Source organism: Amphiura filiformis, chromosome 11 (assembly GCF_039555335.1).
Source record: "Amphiura filiformis chromosome 11, Afil_fr2py, whole genome shotgun sequence".
Lineage (NCBI taxonomy): Eukaryota > Metazoa > Echinodermata > Ophiuroidea > Amphilepidida > Amphiuridae > Amphiura > Amphiura filiformis.
The window spans coordinates 42,282,645-42,309,735 of record NC_092638.1 but is presented as its reverse complement, the minus strand read 5'-3'; the positions used below and the strand labels follow the sequence as shown (position 1 = coordinate 42,309,735).

The 27,091-nt window shown below is 35.1% G+C and overlaps 1 protein-coding gene across 1 annotated transcript in view; it reads left to right on the top strand.

Annotated features, from left to right (window-relative positions):
* The window catches only part of LOC140163691 (inactive rhomboid protein 1-like), a 133,909-nt gene extending 118,904 nt beyond the window's left edge, over positions 1–15,005 (top strand). Inside the window, exons 13-18 of the mRNA XM_072187007.1 lie at positions 1,737–1,825; positions 2,006–2,069; positions 2,793–2,957; positions 4,100–4,200; positions 4,795–4,948; positions 8,436–15,005. Coding sequence (XP_072043108.1) covers positions 1,737–1,825; positions 2,006–2,069; positions 2,793–2,957; positions 4,100–4,200; positions 4,795–4,948; positions 8,436–8,873 — 1,011 coding nt within the window. The 3' untranslated portion in view covers positions 8,874–15,005. The remainder of the gene's footprint in view (positions 1–1,736; positions 1,826–2,005; positions 2,070–2,792; positions 2,958–4,099; positions 4,201–4,794; positions 4,949–8,435) is intronic.
* Positions 15,006–27,091: the final 12,086 nt, after the last annotated feature.

Sequence of the window (27,091 nt, the reverse complement as noted above, 5' to 3'; positions counted from 1 at the left end):
TTATCAAGAAGGAAAAATTAAAAAGAAGAAATCAATCAGAACAATGAAACTTTTAGACCTATGCAAGAAACACTCAGGAACCTTGACAGCTGACACAGTCAATCTGTTAGAAAAATCTGACAGAGAAGGAACTATGAAATATGTTACCTCAGAGCTAAAATGGCTCCATAGGCCCCCAATATTTTGCCAGGGAGGATGGCCCATACAATCATCCCCTCTCCCCCCCCAATGTTGATGCCTGCATGTGGGCTTCTGACCAAATTAACCTCATATTTGGCCTCTTTAGCCCCCAAAGTGCTAATTTTTGCGCGCTTCACACCATTTTATCCTAATTTTGCACCTTATTTTCACCGGTTTAGCTTCAATATGGCAAGTTTTCTCGCACATTTGTACCATAAACTTAAAGGTGCTGAATTCACTATACTTCAATCCCCCCATGTCAAAAAGAAATCTACGCCACTGAGTGGCTCCTGATATGAGACAAATGTGTCGAGAAAAGGTTAAAATGATTAGATTTACTAGCAGAACTTGAAGCCGGTGAACTTGACAAATCTGTGCATAGACAAATAAGTAAACATGGGTAGATGTCCACTTAGCTTTAGACTCCTTGTTGAAATCAATCTGGGGATAGATAAACAAGTAAACAAGGGTAGATGTACATGTTCATTTAGCTTTCCATGTAGGCCTTGATAGTATGATTATTTATATTGTAGGTTTCTGATTTATGGTTTTAAAACTAAGGAAATGAACAAAATTTGAGCAAAATAAGGTAAAAATTACCAAAATACACACATAACTCATTCTGGGTAGGGTTAATCATGTTAAAAAGGTCTGATTTGGGTTTCTTGACCCCTAAAACCCATATATAGACCTATTGAAAGTGGTATCTACTAAAAAATGTGTGGTGAGAAGGCAAAATACGCCATTTTGAATTTTTGTAATTTAGCGACGTCAGACATCGTTGAATGTAAAAATAATTGTCATTTTCGGATTCTACATCAAATTTGGCCATAGAAACAACTTGTTTTAAAAATATTATAGTGATTTGCCCAACCCTACAAGAATAACTTAATATGTACTTGTTAGTGTTTGTATGTGTATACCTGTGGCTATCATGTCAAGTGAAATGTAGAGAGCTAGCTTGGCTTTCCTGAATCAAATTTGAAGTGATGAATAAGTTATTAACTTTGTATATAATCAACTTGATAGACAAATCAATTAACTATCTGGTGTAACTCTATCAACCTTAAGCTCGGGTGGCAAGTTGTCTGTGTTATAAAAGTCAAATTCTGTGTTTTGTGTGTTATGAAAAATCACTCAAATTCATCAACATTGTGCCAAAACGTAACAAAACAAAATGGCAGCATGTGAGATGTTTCTACATATCGGAGATTGGAGAGCCAAACAAAAAATCATCAATTTAATTAGATTTTATTATAAAAGCTTCTTCACAAAGCTAAACTTTTATTTGTCAGTGTTTTGTGTCACATAACGTACGTTTAACTCCAGTAAAAATGACTAAAATCTCAGTAAAGTATGGGATTTGCTTGGGCCTTTTGCAGAAATGTATATTCAAAAGAGCCAATATTTTGGATGGGAATAAGCTTAATTTGACAACCGATTGCATTTTTGGTTTTTTTCTGTTTCTACTCTGATTCCATGAATTAAATCCTGTTTTCCATAAAACTTGCTTAGTTACTTTAAAAATATTTGCACATTTGTTGATTACCCTCTAGGCTAGATTTGCCTCATTCAGCAAGTGGAGTCCCGCCAAGCCTAGTGAAAATGGCAAAGCCTCGAGAGCTGTGTGTGGCCAAGATCCAAGGTAAGCCAGCATTCAGTCAAATGGGATCTATGCAAACTACTATGGCATTACTAATTATAAAATTATAGATTCAATTCATTTAAAATGAAGTAAATGTGATTACCTGAAATACTTGTGATACTCTACACAACTCAGTGATGACCAAAATGTAATAATTTGTGATGTTTGTATTTGCTACAGGGCTTGCCGTAACCCAGCCTCAATATATCCATATGAATGGAAAGATGACATCACTAAATGGCCTGTAAGTTACTTTATAGTTGACACTCACATTTTTGTATTTTTTATTTTTTAAATATTTTGATCCAAGTGTACCAAATATATATCTGCTGATTGATTCATTCATTATCAACAACACTTTGTATTTAGTTGGTCAAAATCGGGAGGAAAAACAACACAGGAATGTTGAAACAAATTGTACACCTATTGTCTTGGGCTTATGTAAGTCATGAGGATTTAAACACAAAATTGGAGTTTGATTGGCCAATTGAATCAATTTTGGGACTATTTTCATCTCAAACCATTGCATTGCATAATCTTAGCACACTATATTGGTACTCCCTTGAAAGAGAGGGTTTTAAGAGGTGAATGGGTTTGCCTAGGTGCACAACATGATAGCCATGATTTGAACTCATAACCTGGCAAACATGAGTCAAAATCTAGCATCAACAACATCAAATATAAGTTGTAAGTGCAAGAACATGTACACAGTCAAGCAATAGCTTCCATATGCATTATGAACCTGTTAATTGAATACAAAAGTTGTGTGGTGGGTTGTTTGTTACAGGTCACCAGGAATGCAATAGAGGAAGTCATATTAAATTGTAGTGGCTATCCAGCACAAGGAATGCATTTGCCATAAAGCAGCTATTCAACTTTATTTTACATAGAGTATTCGTGCATCCACATGACAAATTATTTTTCCTAAACCTTCTATTCCCAATTTGCTATTGATCTTCTTTTGTAGGTATGTGTAGATTCATTTGAAATTCCTAGCTTAGAGCACACCCATTGTGAGGTGACAGGTCGTCCATGCTGCATTAGTATCTTTGGCAAATGTGAGATTGTTAGCAGGGACTACTGTGACTTTGTCAATGGCTATTTCCATGAAGAAGCTACACTATGTTCACAGGTAAGCCAATGTGTAGTTCTTTTCAAATATATCATTATAGTTCATTCAAATATGCTACATTTAGCACCACCAATGTTGATGATAATGCTTTCGGCAGTCAGGCACCCATTGAATCATAATTTTAATCCATATTGTCAAAAGCGACATAAGCACTACCTATCCTATCCAATGATAATTGAAGTACACATATGTGACGTGTCATGTCAAAAGGAGACACTTTTGGGCAGGTCAGAAATTTTGAGGTTTTTACATATCTTAAATATAGAGATATTTTGCTCCACAAGGCCGTTTTCCCCAATAAAATCGGACATTCCTAAGCGAAGATATTGCGTTCCGAAGTTATGGTATTATGAAATTGGAAATTGAGATATAGGCCTTTAAAAATATTATTAACTATGTTGAGAGTAGGAACTAACTTGAAAAAGGTCTCAAAAAATACAAGATGCTAGTTATATTCCGCTCTGAAACTATCAGACAATATTTTTAACATTAATAACATCACAAATTAGCAACAAACTCAAATTGAAAAAAATCAATTTCTCCATTTACGATCCTGCCAAAAAGTGTCTCCTTTTGACATGACACGTCACATATATTCCAGTAAGCTATCCCTCCTGTCTATATGGTCAATACAAAAAAAATAACCCAAAGTGCCTGCAACTTCAGATTTAATAGTGCTTGCCTACGCTAGTGCTTGCATAGCAAAAGTTTCAAAACTGTACGTAACCATTGGCAAGTAGTGAGGGCTGTGTCAGTAGGAGGTATTGCAAAGTCATAAATTGATTGGACTGTAATGATAACCTTCAGTTGACCAATTTCAAGCCTTAGCCCTTCCACAGGGATGTAAGTTTTCCGGCTTTTGCCTGAAATCAATTTCTTTCTTTATCTAATTTTAGGGCAATTTTGGTCATTTTCATGATGTTTTTCAGGCTTATTTAAAAGTGGACTTTCATCCCTGCTTCAAACACTGATTGAGATGCTACCCACCTCTACTCAACAGATGGTCCAAGTTGGCATGTGGATTTTAACTTGCACCGTTGTGAACGATTATTTAAAGAGTACCAAGGTCATGACTCAAGACCAAAGTAAACCAACCTTTTAGGAAATAGTTTGTCATAAATGTTGACATTGTTTTATTACAGGTGGACTGTCTAGATGATGTCTGTGGGTTAATCAACTTTGCAAAACAAGATAAACCAGATCAGATCTATAGAATATGGCTATCACTATTTCTACATGCAGGGTAAGCACACACACTAATATCCCCTACATAAATACATGCGTACAGTGTATTATAATCAATTACAATATGCAAATATACAAAGCAAATTCAATCATGTTGGAATGGGTACCATTGAGGTGATTAAATGATGCTCTGTTAACAATTCTTGCGATTCACAATACGATACACTACCAGCGGTTATTCTTGCCAGTGCAATTATTGACCTTGGGGTCGACAACTCCTTTATAGCCACCAGTCAATTTTCATGTGATTGTGATAATAACATTGAAAATAGCTTCACAAAGGATTCTGTGTGATGATCAATAGATAGAAAATGGATCTACTGTAATTGTAAATTGCTGTTTTACAATGTGCATTTGTGTGTAATGTCATTATATTGACATTTAAACATGCAATGACAGATGTTACTGTGTTGTATTCATATTATGCGTGCTTTGGATGTTGATGCACTGCATAATTCTCCCTAGCAACTGCTGGAAACACATTGTATTATTGTTAATTTACCGAATTACATGAAACCTAGACCTAGATGTGAAGCAGTAGGAGTAGTGACTCATCATTTCATGTAGGTTTTTCATTGGTTTTTTCCTCCAGGATTTTCCATTGTATACTTAGCGTCATTATGCAGCTTACAATTTTGCGTGACTTAGAGAAGTTAGCTGGTTGGCATCGGATCTGCGTCATTTATATATTCAGTGGGATTGGTGGGAATTTAACAAGTGCAATCTTCATTCCATACAGAGCTGAGGTGAGTTGGAAAATCTTCCAAAAAAGCAGTAAAGGTCCCAATGAGAAGCCTAGAGGTACACTAAGTAGAGGTACCAGGCTTCAATTTTCCTATTATCTATGTAAAAAAAGATGGATATAAAATATTAACCATAAAGGTACTACTATTGAGCCTTGAGGTAGAAGCAGCATATATTATTTTGACCTGGTAGAGGCTTAAAAATAAAGCAGCATACTCTATACTAACATGATCATGCTGATTAAAAAAATTTGGGAGAAACTAGCAGTCACCCGTCTTTCACGGTCACTGTCTTTCGTGGTCACTGTCTTTTGCGGTACAGATATTTTATATAATTTTTTTTAATGTTCTATTTAATGTGATTAGTGAGGTGAGAGGATATTGTCATTGAGAATTACAATTGAGAAGGTCAGATGCAATTTCAATGTTTGAGTTAATTTTGTTACCTTGGGATGCACCCCATTTTCAAAGTTGTGGTGCAATTTCACCTGATGCAGTGCAATTTGAAGTGCAGTCTCGGAACAATCAAAATAAATTTACAATTTTGTAGGACACTTACGTTCCATATGGGCCTAAATATTTTGCACAGACACAAATTACCTGTCTGCTGCTCCTGTATCAGACAAACCCTCTCCAACCCAGTCCCTTAGTTGAATAAATGTAGGCCTTCAAGACATCCAAATGCTTATCCTTACCAGACTTGCACCTGCATTGCTGAAAAGTCACCCAATTATTTTCTTTTTAACCATGATCTTTTCATATGGGAAGTCTCAGGGAAATTGTTCAAAAGTCATCCATTTTGGCTACCAAACCACAGGTTTGGCAACCCTGATTAATTTTGTCCTTTACTCAAAAGCTTCACTTACAAACTAATTCAATAAACAAACACTAATGTTGACTATAGGTTCTCATCCCGTAAATATGCCGGACTTCTCAAATGTATTCAACAAAGCATGATTGCAATCTACTGTGACAGTTCGTCTCACACACATAACAAATGCACTACAAATAGGTTGATGACAACATTTGATTGAATGGACTGCACTTTGCCATGATTACGGTGAAGGACACCGGTTCAAATCCTTTGTTTGGAGCCAATCGATAAAAGTATGCAGGGCCTCTATATTTATGTTCTGTAAACAGAATGAAATTACAGCACATTGGCCTATGGAGCAGTGTAATAAACATAATCATGCATAACTCTGAAAAACAAAATCAGAATCAACTGAAATTTTAAGAATAAACTTCTTCCATGGATATCTACTCAAACACTCCATAAAAAGAGGATGCTGGAATAAAAAAATACTCATTTAATCTTTAATTCAGAGATAATACAGGAACTGCAAAATGCCCTGCTCTACAGGATTTGATATTGGTTTATCCTTGGGGCATAGAAATTTTCTTTCTTATGAGATTGAATGCTGAGAATTTCTTAATTGGGATGGATCAAAGTTTAGTGTTGATTTGCATTGGTGATTCAGCATACAAAGTGACAGGAACTGCACACAAGTAATACACCAAGTTTGACCTATATAACAGCAGCCATGGATAGCAGCCATGGATATGCTCATGCAACCTTCCACAACAGGTGTAATATATGTCTCAAAATGCACATTTTTCTGAGAATTATTATACATGTATTTGAAACAAGTTTTATTATGCATACAAATGAGGACTTTTAAAAATGCTTTAAACACACTTAGGAGTTGATATTTAAAAAATGACCAGAAAACACTTGAAACATTTATTGTCAAGGGAAGCCTACAATTTATTACATACGTCATGACCTTAAAATAAGCAACACAGTAGACTGCCACAGACTTGTTGCTATGGGAACGGGGAAACTGATGGGAGATTATACTCTATGAAGGTATTAAATGCAGACGATAGTTGCTAAACTGAAATTTGCAAAACAATAAGTGTTTTCATGAAGTCGGCATGAAATGTAAAAAAATCCATGAAACTGATCACAAATGTTGTTTTAATATAACCTGGTGGTCTTTATTTTCTTTTGTTTTAACTTAAGAATTTGGCTTTTAAGGGACACTTGCATAAATAAGTGAAAAATTGCTTCTGTGACCATAAGTAATTTGAAAACTATCAAAATGCTCAAACATACCTTGTGTTGTATTATTTGTTCTGGTGTTAATAAATCTTGCCTATTTTGAAGTTTGTAAAAAATATATTAGGAGGAGGGGGAACTCAGAACTTGTGAACCCTGTATCTGGAGCCATATGCACAGTATTAATTGCTCCTTCACCTTTCACATAGTTGTTGGCAGAGTACCAAATCGCGACTCAAACTATTAATAAACTTAACCTTTCAAATTGATGAAAGATGAACTTAATCAGGCTGAATAAGTATGTGATTAACTTATCAGAAGGTGCTTGCTTGGAACAGTTGGTGAGAAGGAAAACTATTATTCCTTCTGTAACACAGGGGTGTGAGAGTTCCTCTTTTCAGCTGATTTCCTCGTTTTTTGTTGCCAAAATTTACGCCTTTTCTTTTATTATCAGCCCATATTTGGCATTTTTACCTTGATTTTACGCTGTTTTCCAGTGTTTTTAGTAATTTTCCTCGTTTTTGGTTTGTTGCTTCTCACACCCCTGATAACAGTTTGCTTGGATTTAATGTCAAATTTGGTAAAAAAAGATAAGTTGTAATTAAGATTGAATTGGTCAAGAAACCAAATTGCATTATCATTGAATTGAGTTCCTGTGTTTGCTTAATCCAATAACACAACAACCTGTATGACTATAAAGATAACACCATGCTGGATTGTTAGAAAAATTGGGTCAATTCAAAAACAAAATGTCTTTATGTTTGAGAAGCATGTAGTCTTTGTATTGGCTTGTCCATGTAAGTCTTTAGGGGATTATTTAATATAAATGTTTAATATTTTGCCATAAATTTTGTATTATGTTGCGAATTTCAATCTAAATTATTTGATATCTTTAAAAATGCAATTTGGTGTTTCTGATGTGCTTTTAGGTCCCACAAAAAATACTGTGCAAAGGTGGGTGATCAATCCCTTATTAAAGGGCTAACATTTTTCTTAAATTTGATAAATTAAGCTTAGCAATTTAAGTTTAAAAATCAGTAAAGGAAGGTAACATTTGAACATTTTTAGTGAAGGGTGTTCATTTCCAATTAACAGAAGAAGCTGTCAATTGACCTTTTGTGGTGTATGTTTATGTTTTGTAGAATGCTACTAAACCCTCCTTTTGAATATATGTGACATGATCTGAGCCAATCAGTTTACTGAAATTGAGATATAGGTAAAAATGAGGACAAAATACATAAGAAAGTGGTCTTGGAAATTTCAACAGCAGTAAGCTTAGGTAGCCTACTATACTGAGCAAGTTCGTTATGAGAGTAACTCAATTTTTAAATAACCAACTTTGTCTGAGTGGATCAGATCATGTCACATTTAAGAAATGTATACACTTTCAGCTCAGTAACATGTTCTTTGTAAATTTTCATTTTGTAGGTTGGTCCAGCCGGTTCACAGTTTGGCCTATTGGCATGTCTAGCAGTAGAGGTATTACAAAGCTGGCAGATGCTTAAAAATCCATGTAGAGCATTGCTGAAACTCCTAGCCATCATATGCCTTCTATTTGCACTGGGTCTCCTGCCATGGATTGACAACTATGCTCATATAGGAGGCTTCATCTGCGGCGCCTTCCTATCATTCATTTTCCTGCCATATATCTGTTTCGGCACGTTTGACAAGCGGCGGAAACGGATCCAGATGGTGGTATGCTTCTTTCTCGTCATTGGCTATTTTATCATGTGTTTTGTACTGTTCTATTTGAAACAATTCAGAAACTGTTCATGGTGCAAATATTTGAACTGTGTGCCACTTACAGAAGACTTTTGTAACGATATGGATCTTATACTGAATCCAGATATAGCGCATACGTCATAGTGTCTGCTTTTATCAGGGTTGCTGAATACCAACATAAAATCTCACCATTGGGTTACCTATGAAGATCAAAAAAACTATTCTTTACCATTTGTGGTGCCTTAGGGCTACTTTTCAATCTAAGGTGCTGTACCTTGATGTGAAAAACCAGGCAACCTGGCTTTATATAGCTTTGTATTGCTGCTGTCAGTAAACTAAATAAATAAGAAAAATAACTGATAAATGTGTGTTATGTGCATAAGAATTGTAATTATTTTAATATAAATTAATTTGACCAGTTTACATGTGAAGGTTTGATAATTCCCCCTTTATTGAAACTTGAAAGCCCCTCCTACATCACCAGTTTATTTGGTGAGTTAAATGTTGTAATGATGTAGTGATTATTGCTGTCTGCTATTACAAAATGAGATCATTATTATTTTCTTAATTTGGGACATTTTGAAAATGGAGTAGTTTATGCAAAATCAATTATCCAGTATAAAGTAAAGGTAAAATATCCATACCTTGCCTTGGGTTATGCAGGCCTGATTATTCCCCGATTTAAATCGGTTTTCCGATTTTTTTTCTACTAAAAAAAAAAAAAAAAATTAATTTCTTTTAATTTTTTTTTCTTTTACATTTCCGGAAGTGGATGATGATATTTCATCATGAAAAGAGCAAGAAAATTTTTGTTAGTGGGGAAATTAAGAAAGTGTTAATTATAAACTTTTTAGGGGTTGCATGCATTAAAAATGAAAAACAATTTTAGAAAAAACCCATACAATTATATGCCTCAGAAACCCAATTTTTACCCTCTGCTATGGCTAAAACCCAGGAGCTTTGGGGTTTTTTACATTTCCGGAAGTGGATGATGATATTTCATCATAAAAAGAGCAAGAAAATTGTTGTTAGTGGGGAAATTAAGAAAGTGTTAATTATAAACTTTTTAGGGGTTGCATGCATTAAAAATGAAAAACAATTTTAGAAAAAACCCATACAATTATATGCCTCAGAAACCCAATTTTTACCCTCTGCTATGGCTAAAACCCAGGAGCTTTGGGTTTTTTTACACCCTCGACCCCCACCGGGGCCCTTAAGTGGGCCCCTGGACCCCCCGGCGTGAGGGGCGATACTACGGTCGCCAACTTTAACCAAAACAGATTTTTTTTTTAGACCACAATCAGGCCTGGTTATGTTCACAGAAACAGACAACATATTATAAACAACATGGGGTAAAACACTAAAAAATGGTTTTTGAGTGACATACTGAAAATAGATGTCGTTTTAAGTGCTTCAAATCATAAAATTAAGTTGTCAAAGCTTTAAAAACATGTTCTCTTAAATTCACACATCCGGATAACAGGGATATCCTTAGAAAAGGAGTCTGGATAAGGGAGGTTGGACTGCAATATTACAAAAATGATATCATTTTTATGTGAGCCATATATACACACCATCAGTTTTGTAACTGGACAGGGTACATGACTATTGACAGAGCATTGCAAAAGAATGCATCTTTGTAGAAAGCCAAGTGATGAATTCTTTTGCCATCACAGGGCCTGTGCTTGATTGAAATCTGCATACTTGAAGCAGGCTTATTTGTTTTAAAAAAACCTGCATGGTGCTCTCAATACAGTACAGTACAGTTTGAGTGTGAACACACATGAGCAAAATATATCTCAATTATTAAATCTTGTAGTTGTTCGAAGGGCTGACTTTACTTTCAGAATACTTAATATATTTTATATTCTTTTCATGTATTATCAGCCTTGAGAGCGTCACTGCACATGATAACATGAGCCAGATAATTGTGTTTAAATTGATAATAGTAGGAATGAATGACTTCAAGAATTCAGGGCAGAGTTATTAACAATAAGTGTTGTATTATTATATGTTCTACATTCATTTATTTTTGTACAGATATTATTACCAATTAACAGGCTCAATGTCTCCACACTATGCAGTTAGGAAGAGATCAATAATACTTAATTCTGTTACCTATTTCAGACATTGGTCAACGTCCAACTCTCTTTTCCCAAAGTTCCAATGTAATATGGAATGTATTAATGACTTAGATTTGATTTGGTTTTAGTTCAAATGACAAAATGAAAAAAAAAAAATGAAATTTGGATGTCCTATTGTATTAATTACCTTATTAAAAATGTCATAAAAATACATTTTAATATCCTCTTTAAAGGCTTAAAGTCCCAAATTCAATGGCAAAACAATTCATAGTGGCCCAAAAAGTCCTCGCCTAACTGCTTTGAAATCAAACTAGTCATTACTGCATAGTTACACGTAGAGATATGTGTGCGTAAATGTTCTAATTATTGCACCCGTGCATTGATAAATATTAATGCATAAAATCAAAGGCCAGCTGTTATTGGTTCATTGCCTCATGAATATTTAATGTATTTCCATCATCATTCTTCAAATCCAGCACTAACTGGCGTTGACCAACAGGACCTTAAGATCGATTCAACAAAAAAATATATGTATCAGGAATAAGGCAGAACATTTTTGCAGGAAGTAGACATTTCAATATTTTGACAATGGAGAAGTGGATTTCAAACCTGAGACTAGTCTAGTCTCAGTTTCAAACAGTGTCTAGGGTGATTCAAAGTCTGTTTTTTGTATTGTATCTTTAAAGGAGTATTTCGTGATCCTAGCATCCTCTATTTATGTCATTTTTCATTAGATATCCATGAAAAAAACCTATTCCCAAAATTTCAGTTGATTCCGATTTTGCGTTCGCAAGTTATGCACTGCTCCATAGACAATGCGTTGTAATTTAGTTCTGGTGCACCAGAACGAAATTCAAATTTCACAATATCTTTGCTAAATGAATTAATCTGCAAGAAATATTTTGTACATAAACATTATGTAGCCAGAGGTTTCCAGTGATATAAAAATCTCAACTTTTTTTGAGAAAAGTGTGGGGATGAGGCTGTGGATCACGAAATGCCCTTTTAACAGAAGTTGGTATCAACAATTTCTTGATATTTAAGAACACCTCAGGCTTACAATGATTTTAACTTTTGAGTTTTTGACAACCCTGGATAACTATTTGTGTGATAATTTGATAATATATGCCTTGCCAGTAACATTTTCAATGCTGACAATATTTAAATCTTAATACCTTTATGCGGAAAATTACAATTAGTAGAAATTGTAAAAAACAACAGATGTCTTTTCATCAAGCAATAAACACCAGTAGTATGTTTGTACTTTGGCTTTAATGTGAATCAGTTTCATCGTATAGATTGCATTACATTGCACCAAATTTGCATGGCATTGTATTACATTGAATTTATTGTATTGCATTGATTGAAATATTTTACAGATGTAGCTGAGTGTTTTTTGCAAGAAATATGTGTCCAGTTAAGTATGATTTGTGCTTTTCCATAAATCGATAAAACACATTTCTCTTTCTCATTGTATACTCTTATTCCTCTGGCAAGTAATAAAAAATTAGATAAATCTAGTTAACTAGAAAATGAACGTTTTAGTCACCAATGTTGATTTGGAACAACCTTAGGATTCACCCAACTGAAGACCAAAGGTTTTGGGTCCAATGTTGAAGATTCCATCCAACTAAAATGTCAGTTTTCTGATTGACTCTTTAAATATTAGACCCAAAGGGTACAAAGTCTACCATGTTTGCATGTTGCTTGTGGAGGGCAAAATAGTGTAGCTGTGGATGTTGTGCCAATAATAAGTGCTATGTACGCACACATTGGTAATGCTAAAGCTTGAAAACACATCTGGTTTATCCCAATAAATGCCGGATGTACACTATTCATGATATACCAAGATGGCGGCTGGATTTTTCATAGCATTACGCGCAAACAGGGCAATTCTGAGTTACTACTTTGGGTTGACTAGATTTGTTTTATCACAATTTATTTTTCTCTTTTTATTTTCACTTGTGTGTAAATTATATCTAATTTAAGTTAACATCAAAACACCTGTTTATTTACGTCCAAATGGTTTAACATTTTGTGTTCATCATTTTAAAGAGATGATATCTATTAATATTGGTGCTAATTATTCATACAATTCATAGAAGGCAGTGTAAAAACCATGTGAAAAGCAATAAATATATACAAATTATTGTAAATAACATACAGGCCTTCTGGCCTGTCAACTTCATCATCTGTGCTTCTCAGACTTCTGCAGAGATTTTGCAATAGCTAGTAACAACTTCAATCCATTACTGTATATTCTTCCATGCAAGTGTTATATTTTTGACAAATTAATCTTGAAGCTAATTTAAAGTTGAAGCTGATTTAAAGCCATGTTGTAACATTTCCATAAGAAAATGTTAAGTTTCCACTCTCAGAAATGTCCCCTTGTAATTTTGAACTGAACAAATGAGGCAAAAGAAAGAAAATTGCTATTTAATTCCAGCATATATGTTGCCAATGTGTGTCACTCTGTCCATTGTGACTGAGGTTGGTCCTGTTGATGTGTTATGACCATCCCATACATCATGTACATACAGTGTTATGAACATCGGGTATGCCTTCAACTAATTTTGCGATCGTAAGAATAAAATAACACAAACAATCTTTCAATTAAAAATCTCAGATTGTGTCACAAATACAGCGCCTAAAAAACCTTGCTTTTTGCAGAGTATGTTACATTACAATCATGTGAAAATCTGAATTTTGAAAAACATTGAGGGTGTTCTCCTAATAGCAATGTTACAATATGGCTATAATGTGACCTGATCTGATCCACTCAGACCAAATGATGAATTTGAGATGCAGCCAAAAGCAAGGAGCAGAAGTACAATAATAAACACAGGTAACATGGACAAATAAAAAGTTCATAACTCTGCAACTAAGTATGCCATAGACTTAGGATATCATCAATCAGAGTTAGGTACAGTGCAAGTTAGTAGGCCTAATATTTAAGAAATACAGGGTGTCCCAGAAAAAATTACCGAGCGAATACAATTGAACGTAAGTCGAGAAATAGATATTAGAATCAAACAATTTGAAATGTAACGCATAGCTTATGTTGTTGTGCATCACATACGAAAATTTTATTTGATTCGGTTGACTGGTTGCGAAGAAATGAACGATTACATAATGCGTGCATCAATGCAGTTCATTCCAAGTTTGATTGAACAGGCGTTTTTTCATACTCGTTCTTACAAGCTTCCTAAAGTTTGTGTATCTCATTAAATTTAGTCAACATTATCTATTTTATAATCCGATGGTGTTATGTCATTCATGCTTTCACTCAAGATGAATAACAGTTTGTCCGAGAAAACTTTCTGCAATTGGAAGCTTTCCAACTTTAATTCTTTATGTTGTGTAAATATGTTATATTTTACCTTTCCAAAGAACATTTGAGCCAAGAATGACAATGATCAAGTGCTTACAGCGTTACGTGTGATTTTTGATACCATGCAACATTAATGTTGAAGTTTTAAAAGATTTAAACTTTGCATTACAATATCTTGGAACTATTCCAAAAATTAATGTGTGAGAGAAAATTTTTAAGCCAGCTGGAATTCTTTATGCAATAATTCTTTATGCAACATTTATATCAACATTAACGAAAAAATGTATTTACAAGTACCAAGCATCATCTTACATACAAGCTTTCATTTTCAATATTGTGCAGGTTTTCAAATTTGAACAAAGCCTAATTAAAAGAAACAGATTGTTTAAAAAGAACGAAAAGGATTTCATAGAACAAAATATCAAGCCCATTGACAGTTAGTTAACCACTAGTGCGCATTGTGTTGAATGGTCTTTCTTTCAAACTTGGAACGAAGTGAATTGACGCATGCGTTATGTAATCGCTCACTTCTTCGCGATCAGTCAACCGATTCCATTAAAATTGGCGTATACGATGCAAAATAAGATGGGCTACATGCTGATATTTAGTTGTTTGGATTCTGATGTCTATTTCTCGACTTACGTCCAAATTCATTCGCCCGGTAATTTTTTCTGGGACACCCTGTATATACTTTTTGACTTTGGTCTGGGTGGTTGAGATCATGTAGCAAATGTGTTTTAGCTTATTGGTTATAAATCATGGTAAAAATCAATTCATATGGTTATGATGGCACACTCAGTTGATGGTGAAATGTGAGGGAGGTGAGAGTGAATGATATGTTTTTGTTTTATTTGTTTAATTTGTATTTTAATACACAATTGTGACCAGCTCCAACAAAACCTGGAACAAGTCGCCAGATATGTCTTCGAGTTATAGGCCTTTAAAGATGACATTCCCATAAAAAAAATGAAATTTTGGAATTCTTAATTTCATGGTATTTGACTGTGGAACTAATTGGACTTGCAAATCCTTGAAAGGATATATCCCTATTCAATCCTGTGTAAGGCAGGAAACTAATTGACCATTACTCAGAATAGTAATTTGGCAAAAATTTCAAGATATCATTTACAAAATTATCTGTATCTTGAAAAGTGTTGATGCTATTTGCTAATTTTGTCCTATTGTCTAGTGGTTACATTTTTATACAAATCATGAAATGTCAAAAATACGACTTGTTCCTGGTTTTGTCAGAGCCGGTCACAATTTAATAAACTCAACCCGAACATCTCCTTCAAGTGCTCTCTTCTAGTGAATAAGCTAATAATGTTTAAAAGGTCTAATCTCATGGCAACTACTGGCCTGACTATTTTGATAGGACTGGAAGGGAGTGCGCTTTAAACTGCCAAGAGCTATATTTTAATTGGTTACTCATGACTAATTCATGTAATAATTAACCAATCAGAGGCATTGTAAGAAATGCAGCAGTGCACATGGGGGGGGGGGGCTAATATTCCAGTTTATCCATATCTTCCAGTTTACAACAGGATTGGTAGCAATGTTGGTAATGTTTGTGGTATCTTAATATGGCCAGCAGTTTTATCTTTCCAACAGGTGTGCACAACTAAATATGGCGAATGCTAAGACTGTCAAAGGTGATTATTTTATTGAGTCAGTGTGGAAATTTTACATGTAGAACAAGAGATCTGTTATACGCACATTGTTTGGTTTTTCTGTGATTTTCTTATATTTTTGACCCAGTTTCATACAACTATTCGCTATAACAGGATTAATTACCATAGCAATAGGTGAAAACAAGAACAGGGATAAAGACATGATTCTATAGAATATTGATATCATGCTGATCAATCACACCATGTGTACTGCTCCACTTCTTACAATGCCTCTGATTGGTAATTATGATTGCAGACATACACAGGTGATGCAACCTGCTTGTAGTGCAGGGCGACATATTCAAAAATTGTATTCACGTAATGCTATGGTAGTTAATCCTGTTACATCACCTCTACAGCGAATAGTGCAATGTTCATTAGGTTTAAGCTAGTAAATGTGCACAGAGAAAGCTAAATACAGATTATGCTTAATATAGGCAAGTTTGCAAGAACCAGAAATTGTATGTGGATGTGAGTTTAAGATAATTGCATTGTGTGAAATACAAGCTAAGCAATAACTACTGTCAGAAACTGAATCCTAAACACACTCAATGGTTCGTTTCTTGAAATTGTATGTGGATGTGAGTTTAAGATAATTGCATTGTGTGAAATACAAGCTAAGCAATAACTACTGTCAGAAACTGAATCCTAAACACACTCAATGGTTCGTTTCTTGATTTTTTTAAATGCGTACTAAACCTATCCACTGAATCTCCAGGTTATGTGTGCTTATTCCCTGTGGTTGAATTATAGTAGTTCTATCATCTTTAGATCCCCAATATTTTAATAACTTGTGGCAGAATTTAAAAAAAAGATAACAGTATCATTTGTTATTGCATACATAATGTAATATGTAAATAAGTATAAAAAAACATTATCTTTTGTTTACACTGTATCATGTTCAAATTATGTAAATTGTTTATTGTATAGAGTTTTAACAACAAAATGTTTATGTACATGTTTGTCATTCCGGGTTATTTGTACCCATCACTTTGGACAACAAATAAATAAGTATATAATAAAATAGAAAATAATGTGTTGTGATTTTCTTATTGCAAGTCTCATTGCTTTGCATAATCTGAAGAAGAAAAATCATGAGTATGTTAGATGGGATAAATTCTGGGATTACTGAAATGGATCAATGGTCAGATATTGATCCTCGAAGGACTGTTCAGTCTTCCGTTTGATTAAAGTCAATGTTGTAAATGTAAGCATAAGGGGAACAAACACTGCAAAAGAGTAGGGTTTGATTTTGTCCATGAAACTTGTTTATATCTGGTCTCATGTACCGATACCTCGTTCACAGTACATGCCCATGCAAACCTGCCAAGCATCAAGGTGATTAATAATTGGCTATGTAAGGCCCCAAAAAGATTTTGTCCCCAAGCAATTACAAATCCAATACGGTTTGCAGTTTTTGGCCCCCACATATATGTGGGGCTTATGTTATCATCCAGATGGTTGCCTGGTTGTTTGTTTGTTACTTTGTTTGGCTGTCCGGGCGGAAGCAAATTCATTAATCCACTCTACAGCTCCAACGCACTCACCGATTCACTTCAAACTTGGTACAGTGATAGGATATGATGGCACGATGTGCTGTATAGTTTTGTGTCATGTAATTTGCATATTTATGAATATTAATGAGCTCATTTGCATATTTTTCCTAAATTTTCATTAATCCACTCTCCATCTTAAACGCAATAACCGATCAACTTTAAACTTGGTTTGGTGATTTGATATGGTTGCCTGATGTGCTGTATAGTTTTGTGTCATGTTATTTGTATATTTATGAATATTAATGAGCTTATTTGCATATTTTGCCTAAATTTTCATTAATCCAATCTGCAGCTCCAACGCAATAACCAATCAACTTCATTATTATGTCTTCAGAATCTTGCATCATATACCTTTGTACATAACCTAGCTGTCCGATAAATTTGTGTATCGGTCTCCTGGAGCTACAGGGTTTTTCATATCTAGCCTCTTCATAGAGTGCATAGTTCACATACTTCATGTGCAAAAGTCACCATGTATGTCTCTTTTGGTGTGATTGTTATATTTTTTTGTAAATTGTGACATGCCATGACCATTTTTGACCAAAAATCACAATTTTGAACAAAAATCTAATTTTTTTACCAAAAATCACATTTTTGACCAAAAATCACGTTTTAAAGCAAAATCACATTTTTTAAAACCAAAAATCATGTTTTCTACTAATAATCATGGTTTTTTTTACTAAAAATCATGTTTTTGACCAAAAAGGATTCTGAAGACATAATAATGATAAAATTGGACGGATACTTTCGCTTTAGATGATACCTGAATTTATCGATCTCGCTAGCGTTTTCAAATATCACGCTTGACTTCGTTTGACTCTAGCTCGACCGATAAATTCAGGTATCACACTCAATCCATCCAATTTTATATCAAACTTGGTATGGGGATAGGATATGGTAGCCTGATGTGCTGTATAGTTTGGTGTCATGTTATTTGCATATTTATGAATATCAATGAGCTTATTTGCATATTGCTTATTATTTTATAAACCTTTGTTATCTACATGTGGGGGCCACCTTAATTACGAACCACGTAATTCTAGTTATTTTATCAATAAATCAGGTGTTCAGGGGGGTTACCGCCTTGAAAACTCACCGGTTTGGACCCAATATGTTTTGCCAAGGGCAATTTGTCTTAATTTTTTGAAAATAAAATAAAAATTGTAAAATTTTATTTTTGAACGTATTCACCACCAGAAATCCAATGCATGCGGATGACATGAAAAAAACTTTTTTTTTTGGCCTAAGGTGATTAATATTGGCTGTTTACATACATACATACATACACAATTCTTTTATAAAGCGCCGTTACATCTAGACCACAGCGCATAAACAAATTCAAAAGCATAAACACAATATAACAAAACAAAGTGAGCAATAAAAACAGTCAACTTTTTGGGAAGAGATATGATTTCAATAATTTCTTGAAGACTGGTAATGAGTTTGCAGTATGAATGGTGATTGTTCCACAGTCCAGGAGCAGCCAGAGAAAAAGCTTCATTTGCTGCAGAATGGAGAGATTTGGCATTTAATTTATGTACAGTAAGCAGAGTTGTATCTGAAGCAGAGCGAAGTCCGGTGCGTGATTGATGGTAAGGAGTGAAACAAGAAGCTAAATAACCTGGAGCATGTCCATTTAAGCATTTTGTGACCTGCACAAAATATAAGGCTGTTGACAAAATAACCTGATGAAAGCATACCAAACATGTAGGGTTGCTCTTTGTATTCAAAGACCAATATTGCCTCCAGAAATTCCTTTGGAGACTTGGCGCTCATTTTGTAGGAGGTTCACTAACTGTAGACCATGGAGCTTGGAAAAATCGTTCTGTCCAGGGTGTAGACCTGGGGTGATTTGGGTGTAGATATGGGTGATTTAGGATTAGATGCCAAGCTTTGCATCATTTCTAGATGCAAAGTTATTTATTTGGAGCTGCGATAATCTACATGTATGAAATCCACAGACACTCCCACTTTGGAAGCGACATGTATATACGGCTGTTCTGCACTGTTGTCACCAAACTGTTTTAACATATGCTGTCACCCAAAGACCCCTTATTTTTCCATTTGATCAGTCACCCTTGAATACACTGGGGCTTCATTACTGGTTACTACTAAGTTCATTACTTATTCTTGATGTCCTTTAACATTTTGCCATGGTTAGACATGGATATATTCTGAAGATTTAGTTCATTGATTGAGGTCAGTGACCATTGTTGAGGAGTTAAGAAGATAAATAAATGCCAGAAGCTATTCTATTGTCAGTCAGTCATCCGATTGACCTCGATTTTCTTTTCACAGCGCTTGTTGTGGTCATAGAGATGGCTGGAAATGGATCTTTAAGGCCAGAGTAATGGAAGACATTCGTCCACGCCCAAATTTGAGATTTTTTGATATTTATCAACACTAAGATGTATTCTTTCACTTGAAATTGATCAAATACAACTTGCTAATTCGCTGTCGTAGTGCACGTTAGAATATGACTGTTGCTAGGTCAACTGGATCACGCTTTCTTTGTTACAAACCACTGATCGAAATGATCACAACACAAAGCCTATGGCGTATCAAAATTCGGAACAGGTGTATGAGCCCAGGCTTGGAGCAGTAACCAATGGTTACTAACGTGCACTACGACAGCGAATATTTACTCACTTTTATTTCACTCTTTTCAACTCTAAAAAGTCACATGGCTCAAGACAGCTTAGTAAATTGGTGGGAAATAATGAGTCAGAAATGCACGAATGCAAAATATTGTGATTACGCGCGCGTGACACGGCGCAACTCTGCGCGTATATCCAACGCAGTCAAGGCTCATTCGGGATGTTGTTAACCCAGCAAATGTGGTGTAAACAAAACAAATTTTTTTATTTATTTTGAATTTTGGCGCACTGAAAGCAAACATGAAAGACAAAGATAAAGATAATTTATCGCGTCTGACGTCATCTGTCAATCAAACTCGAGCACGGTTTGTTTACAAGTGTCGTGATGACTTGCTGAACGCGGATTTATAACCGGGCGCCTTATTGTTAATTTTGCACCTTTCGACATGCAAACCATCTCAAAAGTTAGGTCTTTATAGTAGGAAACTGAAGGCACCATGTCCACAATGCCTAGAAAAGCTGCTTTTTGCCTTGTAAAAGTACGTAATTTTTTGCCATTTGCTGCTATTCCTTTTCTCCGATCAGCACCAGATAGATTGGTCTTCCTTTTACGCGCTGATTAACCTGTGTAAACCAATCAAGGATCGTAATTGACAGTGACATCAGATGCGATAAATTCTTTTTATCTCTGTCTTTAATTATAGACCATGCACCAGATACAGCTTTTACAAGTCTTACCATTTTAAAATATAAGTACGTTTTGTGCATAATTTTGACATTTTTTTACTAAAGCGTTGATTTCTCAGAGTTCACTTTTGACAATATTGCACTATTTTTGTGACAAGATAACTCGAAAAATATGCAAGCAAAAGGCAAACTTTTTGCACTATCGTTTAGAGTACATCAAAGTCTAGGGAAGGTTTTCTCATTTTTCAAAATATTTGTTTTAAACAAAAATATACACCATTATGTGCAATTTTTAACTTTATCATAGAGTGACAAAATTGCTTTTTTCACATGTTTTTTTCAATATTTCGAAAAAAGAGACAAATTTCAAAAAAATAGAAAAAAACCTTCCCTTAGTTCCAGTGTTGACCTGTCTCGAGACCAGCTAAGCCTGGTCTTGGTCTCGGTCTTGGTCTCGAGACCTACTGGTCTCGGTCTTGGTCTCGGTCCTCCTGGTCTCGAGGTCTCGGTCCGAGACCGGGTTCGAGACCAGTAAAATAGCATCATTCTGGTCATTTAGCAGTCCTTAATTCTGCTCAAACAGTTTTCATGAATTGAATCATAAAAGGTTAATAACTAAATTCTTACCTCAAGCCCTACTCAATTATTTATTAGGCCCAATTATCAATTGTTCAAATATCGTATAAATTTATCATAAACAAACTCAATCACAAACTCCAGAAGGACCAGAATCCTATAGATTATATTTACAGCTTCATTAAAACCTATTTTAAGCAGTACATTATATAGTTTGTTGCATTTGCCCAAATAATCATGTATGCATCATTCAAAAAGTAGCAACATTACAGTTAATCCCAGCAAAACATAAACCCTTCTTGGTTTTCTTCATAACATTTGAAAAGACTCGCAATGGTTACCAGATAATGTTTTCTTATTTTTTTTACAATAAGGTTACAGAATTTGTTGCACATAATGTTATTATAAAGTTGACAAAACATAATGCTTGGAAGAAAATATTTAACATTAACATTTAAACAACGTTTCTATAATTATATTTTTGATAATAGTTTTTTCACTACTTCAAGAAATTTTCCAAACCTCACCCCCCCTCCATGTCAAAAAGAAATCTACGTCACTGGTGAAGAAATTTAATTTTCATTATATCTTGCTTGAAAAGCTGTTTTAAAAATGGATTATATGGCTGATCATGTATCAGTCACTGAGATAGTTATCATTCATTATTAATACAGGCGTCAGAAGCGGGGGATGGAAGACACGTCCCCCTAAATATTTGCAAGGGAGACGTCGCGCCTAAAAATCAAAATAGACAAAAAAGTAGGATCTACCTTATGTATCTTACTTTTTATCACATACGACCCATCAAATCATGAGCAAAACACATCCGGCTAAAATAGTCCGATTGAATTTTTTTGCGTGGTTTGCTTGCACAAATAAAAAACCGAACAAAACATGTGATTCCCTGACCCCCCCTAAATGTTAACGCTTGCGGTAACACAGTTCACTGATTATATTACTTTCAAGCCCGGTCTTGGTCTCGGTCTTGGTGTCGGACCTACCGGTCTCGGTCTTGGTCTCGGTCTCGGACCAGCCGGCCTCGGTCTTGGTCTCGGACTGCCTGGTCTCGGTCTTGGTCTCCGATAGGCCGGTCTCGACTACAACACTGCTTATTAGTTCATATCTCTTCTTCATGAAAAGCTAACTGAATTTTTTTTACTCCAAACGGATTTTTTTCTAAGTTGTCACAAAAAATTGGGGGTAAAAAAGTGAATTTTTTTCAAAAACTCAGAGATTTTTGAAAAAATCTGACATCACCATGAGATTCCTTGGCTCATTTCCTTTCCAAAAATGTATAGTTTCATATACTTTGGACATACAATGAAGAAATGATGATGCTCAAAAAGGTCCATGTTCTCTCCCATTACTCTGACCTTAAAGATTTGTTTTTTGTGTCTTTGAACGACAAATTGGTTGAGAGAACGACATGTTTCAGCAGGTAAAGGATCATTACATCTACCTATCATGAAATTATTTGAAAAACTGAGAATTTAAATGGTAAAATGTGTAGTCTAAAATTAGAACTAAAACCAGAATAAAATTTCACCCCACCAAAAAATAAAGGGTATTAGATGGAAGCTGAGTCTTTCAACTAAATAAAGTTCTGTGTATGTGAAGTCCAATTTGGCTCAAGAAAGTCAAGACCACGCAAAAGGTGAAGCTTCTGCCAGGAAAACAAACTCGCGGGTTATCTTGCAGTCCTGGAATCTCAGCCACGAGGACCTTCTGAAGTCTGACCTTCCCTTGCTCTCCAAACGCAAGGACTATGCTACTCTCTGTCATCTGTATAAGATCGTCCATTATCTTTCCTAACCCTTACAACCCTCACCCCCGTCTTCACTCCGTAATCTGAACTCCCATGCCAGCTCTCCTTCGTTCTGTCGTCTGACCTGGTGCCAAAAAATCCTTCTATCCTTATGGTCTGACACTCTGGAACTACCTCCCTAAGGACATTATCCAATGTAATTCTCTGCAGTTCTTTAAGTCAGTCCTCCATGCACCATGCTAGCCAGTTCCATTGTTTTGTTTGGTGTGTTTTTTTCTGTGTTATTGGTTTAAGTTTTATTTTTATTTTTGCTGTTTTGCTGTTTTGGCCTCCCTTTAAGTTATTGCTTTTGCAATATTGAGCTGTGCCAGGCCTATGGGCCGAATGGTATAAATAAATAAATAAATACCATATAGACACAATTTGATTTTCTTAGAACATTTTTTTAATTAAAAAAATGGTAAAATGACATACATTGCATGTTGATGATACAGACATTCATCCAATAGCTTTTGATAGCTTAATATATTCTATCCAACAATCTATATGAGAACAAAACCAGAAGTTCAACTTGCTATAAACTTTGTTACTCTTATTCTACCCGCTACCTTATGATATATGCAATATGAAACTATTCTATCATATACAATAAACACAATCATATGATGTAATCAAACAAAATCAGTCGCAAGTCAGATATATTGATTTTTAGATATAGCCAAACAAAGACAATAATTTCTTTGGTTGCATATTGTTTTAGAAACTCTTCAACTGTTCATATCTTCGTAACTAAGCACAGCTTATGCTTAATATAGACAAGTTTGCAAGAACCAGAAGTGGAAGCGAGTTTTATATTGCATACAAGTGTGAAATACAAGCTAAGCAATAACTACTGTCAGAAACTGAATTTCATTTACATCATTTCTAAAGGCAAAATACCTTCCAATCAACTGATACAAAGTTTTTTATTTGTTTATATGTGACGCTTCGGCACAACTAGCCCGGATGTCGCCAGTGCCACTATTGAGATATGCTCCATCGAACTTAACAATAAACAATAGGAAACAAAGGATTTATTGACTGTTTTATTGATTTTTCACTATATAAATGTCAAGTACTATAGACATGATATACATCATTTTAAAGCTATTTTCAAGCAGAATATTTTGGTTGAATATCTCAAAAATGATGATTGGCGACTTCAGGGCTCAGTTGTGCCGAGGGGTCACATATCTTCAGAACTAAATGTTTTCAGCAAAATGTAGCTTTGCAAATCCTATATACAATCATGTAAAAACTGAAAATTGAATATGCCCAGCTGATTTTGCTTGATCACACCACATATTATATTCTCTGTAATATTAAAGCTCCCTGAAAGGGCATTGTATTTCCAACTATTTTAGGACTATAAATTGGCTTTCTAAAGAACAGATAGGATAAATAAATAAGCTTGTTTGGAGAAAATGTTTATGCTCTCTGTTCTACATGTACACAATGTGCCTCTGTATAAACAATTGATCATTAAAGAAATTTTATTGAAAGATTTCAAAAATACCCTGACCATTAGCGGTTTATAACAAAATTCTTACACTAATTCTTACATGTTTGGTAATTAAAGACAAATAATTAATTATAAAAAACAAAAACCCATGATTTTTGCTACTTTTATGACAAAAATGTCACTGAAAATGTTGGAAAATACAAGCAAATATCAACCCGCAAGAAAAACGAATGCGTCCAAAAGCACTGCACATGGAATGCTACCCAGAGTGTGCACCCCTGCATTATACATAATGCATCATTTGCATTTTCCAAATGTTTGCTCTGACAAGAGTGTATGAAACTTCATTATCAGGTATTGTTTTACAGCCAACTTACTCTTGGTGAGAAAGGGGCCACTGGTTATTTCTTTTATAGTTCTTTTGTATATGAAGACTACTCCTGATTACAGAAAAATACAGCACCAATTTTTTGGAATTAAAAAATATTATCTTATTTTGCCAAATGAACATAGCTAAAGCCTAATCCTTTAGTTAGTTCTAACTGGCAATTAAAGTCAAATTTGAATCTTCTGCAGTGGGCCAATGGAAAATGGACTAACAACATGCAATTTTGTATGTTTTCTTACAATTGTACTTACAAAATTCTAAGACTTTACACAAGTCTAAGCATTCAAAATATAGGCTAAGAGTTAACTCATAATTAAGTGAAGAATTGAATTTTGTTCACAACACATAAAGTTGCTCACCTGAAATTTTTGGTTGTTAAGACTACAACCTTCTTCAGCAGAATGATCCAGTTAATTCTGATACAACTTAGCAAGCGTCTACGATCCAGTTCTGTCGTCACACAAGTCAAGAGTCCTCAAATCGGTCAACGAACTGGATCATTCTGCTGAATAAGTCTTAACAACCGAAAATTTTAGATGAGCAACTTTGTGTTGTGAACAAAAGTTCCAATTCTTCATTTATTTGATTACCAACACAGATGAACTTTCATGATAGTTTAACTCATAATTATTACTATTTTATGTTATATTTGATAATTGCTTATGAGAAAGATTACCAAAAATTAGAATGCATAACTTGAAATTAGTCTCTGTAAAAGTCTTTGGGCTGACTGCCACAGCATATGAAACATGACATGTTTTTATAGCCCTTATTTCCAAAAATTGACCAAAAATTAAAATTTTACTTTCATTGCCAGTTAGAACTAACTTAGGATTAACCTATGTTTCGTTTGGCAAAACAGGATAATATTCTTTAAAACCAAAAAAAAAAAATCTGAAATGGGGAGTAGGCCACTTTTAGAGTTAAGGATTTGTAAGTCATAGTCATAGAAAACATCAAGAAAGTGTGGGTATCATAATAGTGTTCTATGGGCCATTGTGAAACAAGTATTTTCTCCTAATATCAAACTGCTAGTACAATTTAACTCAAAACCTGTGAATCAGATTATTTGGAACAGGCCTGAATGCAAGTTACAAAATATAGAATCTGACCACCCACCATTAACCAAAACTCCTGAATATTCTTGACACACCCCCTCTTGTAGATGCTGCCAAGTGTGGAGGTGTGTGTGTTAACTGGGGAGATTCACACACCCACATTCAAACTGGAGAGATTTTTTACACAAATCTCACAGCAACCGCCATACTGTGGAGGTTGCTCTAATCAGAAAATGACAGGTGGTATACCCCCCTCTATGGCTCAAAAACCCCATTTTTGAGGTTATCTTCAACTGTGGAGCTCCACGGTTGTTAGCAGACTCCACAGTGTGAATGTGACAAAACACACACACCTCCACAGTTAGAACCATTTACAAACGCATGCCTATACACACACCCTGGTAGATGACTCATGCTGCCATAAGGTCAACCTAAAAATCGCACAAGTGTCCTATAGACGAATCCGATAAGCCAAGTGATGGTCAGGATTAAGTCGGCCATAGCTGAGGGCCATCCGCGCCAAACTATAGCTAAAATAATAGTTTCTCGATCATGAGAGCTCAATAAGCACGCAATGACAATTGCGTCGGCGTACAACGCCTACCACACACGCTCTGCATTTCCTGTGCGTGCACAATCATTCGTGCTATTGTGTCATTCCACTAAACTTGTGACATTACGCAGTGCACGCAGTACATTCATACTCTCATGATCGAGAAACTATTATTTTAGCTATAGCTTAGTTCGTTTGGAATTTGCGATCCAAGATGCCCACTCTCTCGAGCACATCGGAACGTGCAGCACTTGCGCCGCGTCACGGGAGCGGCAAACTCTGCATGCCTATGATACTGGCGTCGCGTAAAATGGATGGATAGCCCCAGCTATGGCCACCAGTGAGGTGTACATTGTAGGAATATGGCTCTTTGGATTTGTCTATACCAAGCTCAATGCAGTGCTTGCAATCCTGTGTGAAATGGGCTATTCCAGTTGAAATCCATACACCCCATATCGAGTCTGAATTTCAAATCGGGTTATCTGAAAGTGTGACTCAATTTGATATCTACACCCCCTGTGTGGGAGATTAAAGTCATATCTTCCATATAACTGGAATAGTCCAATCTTTGAAATTCTCTATTTTTGTGCTGCTGC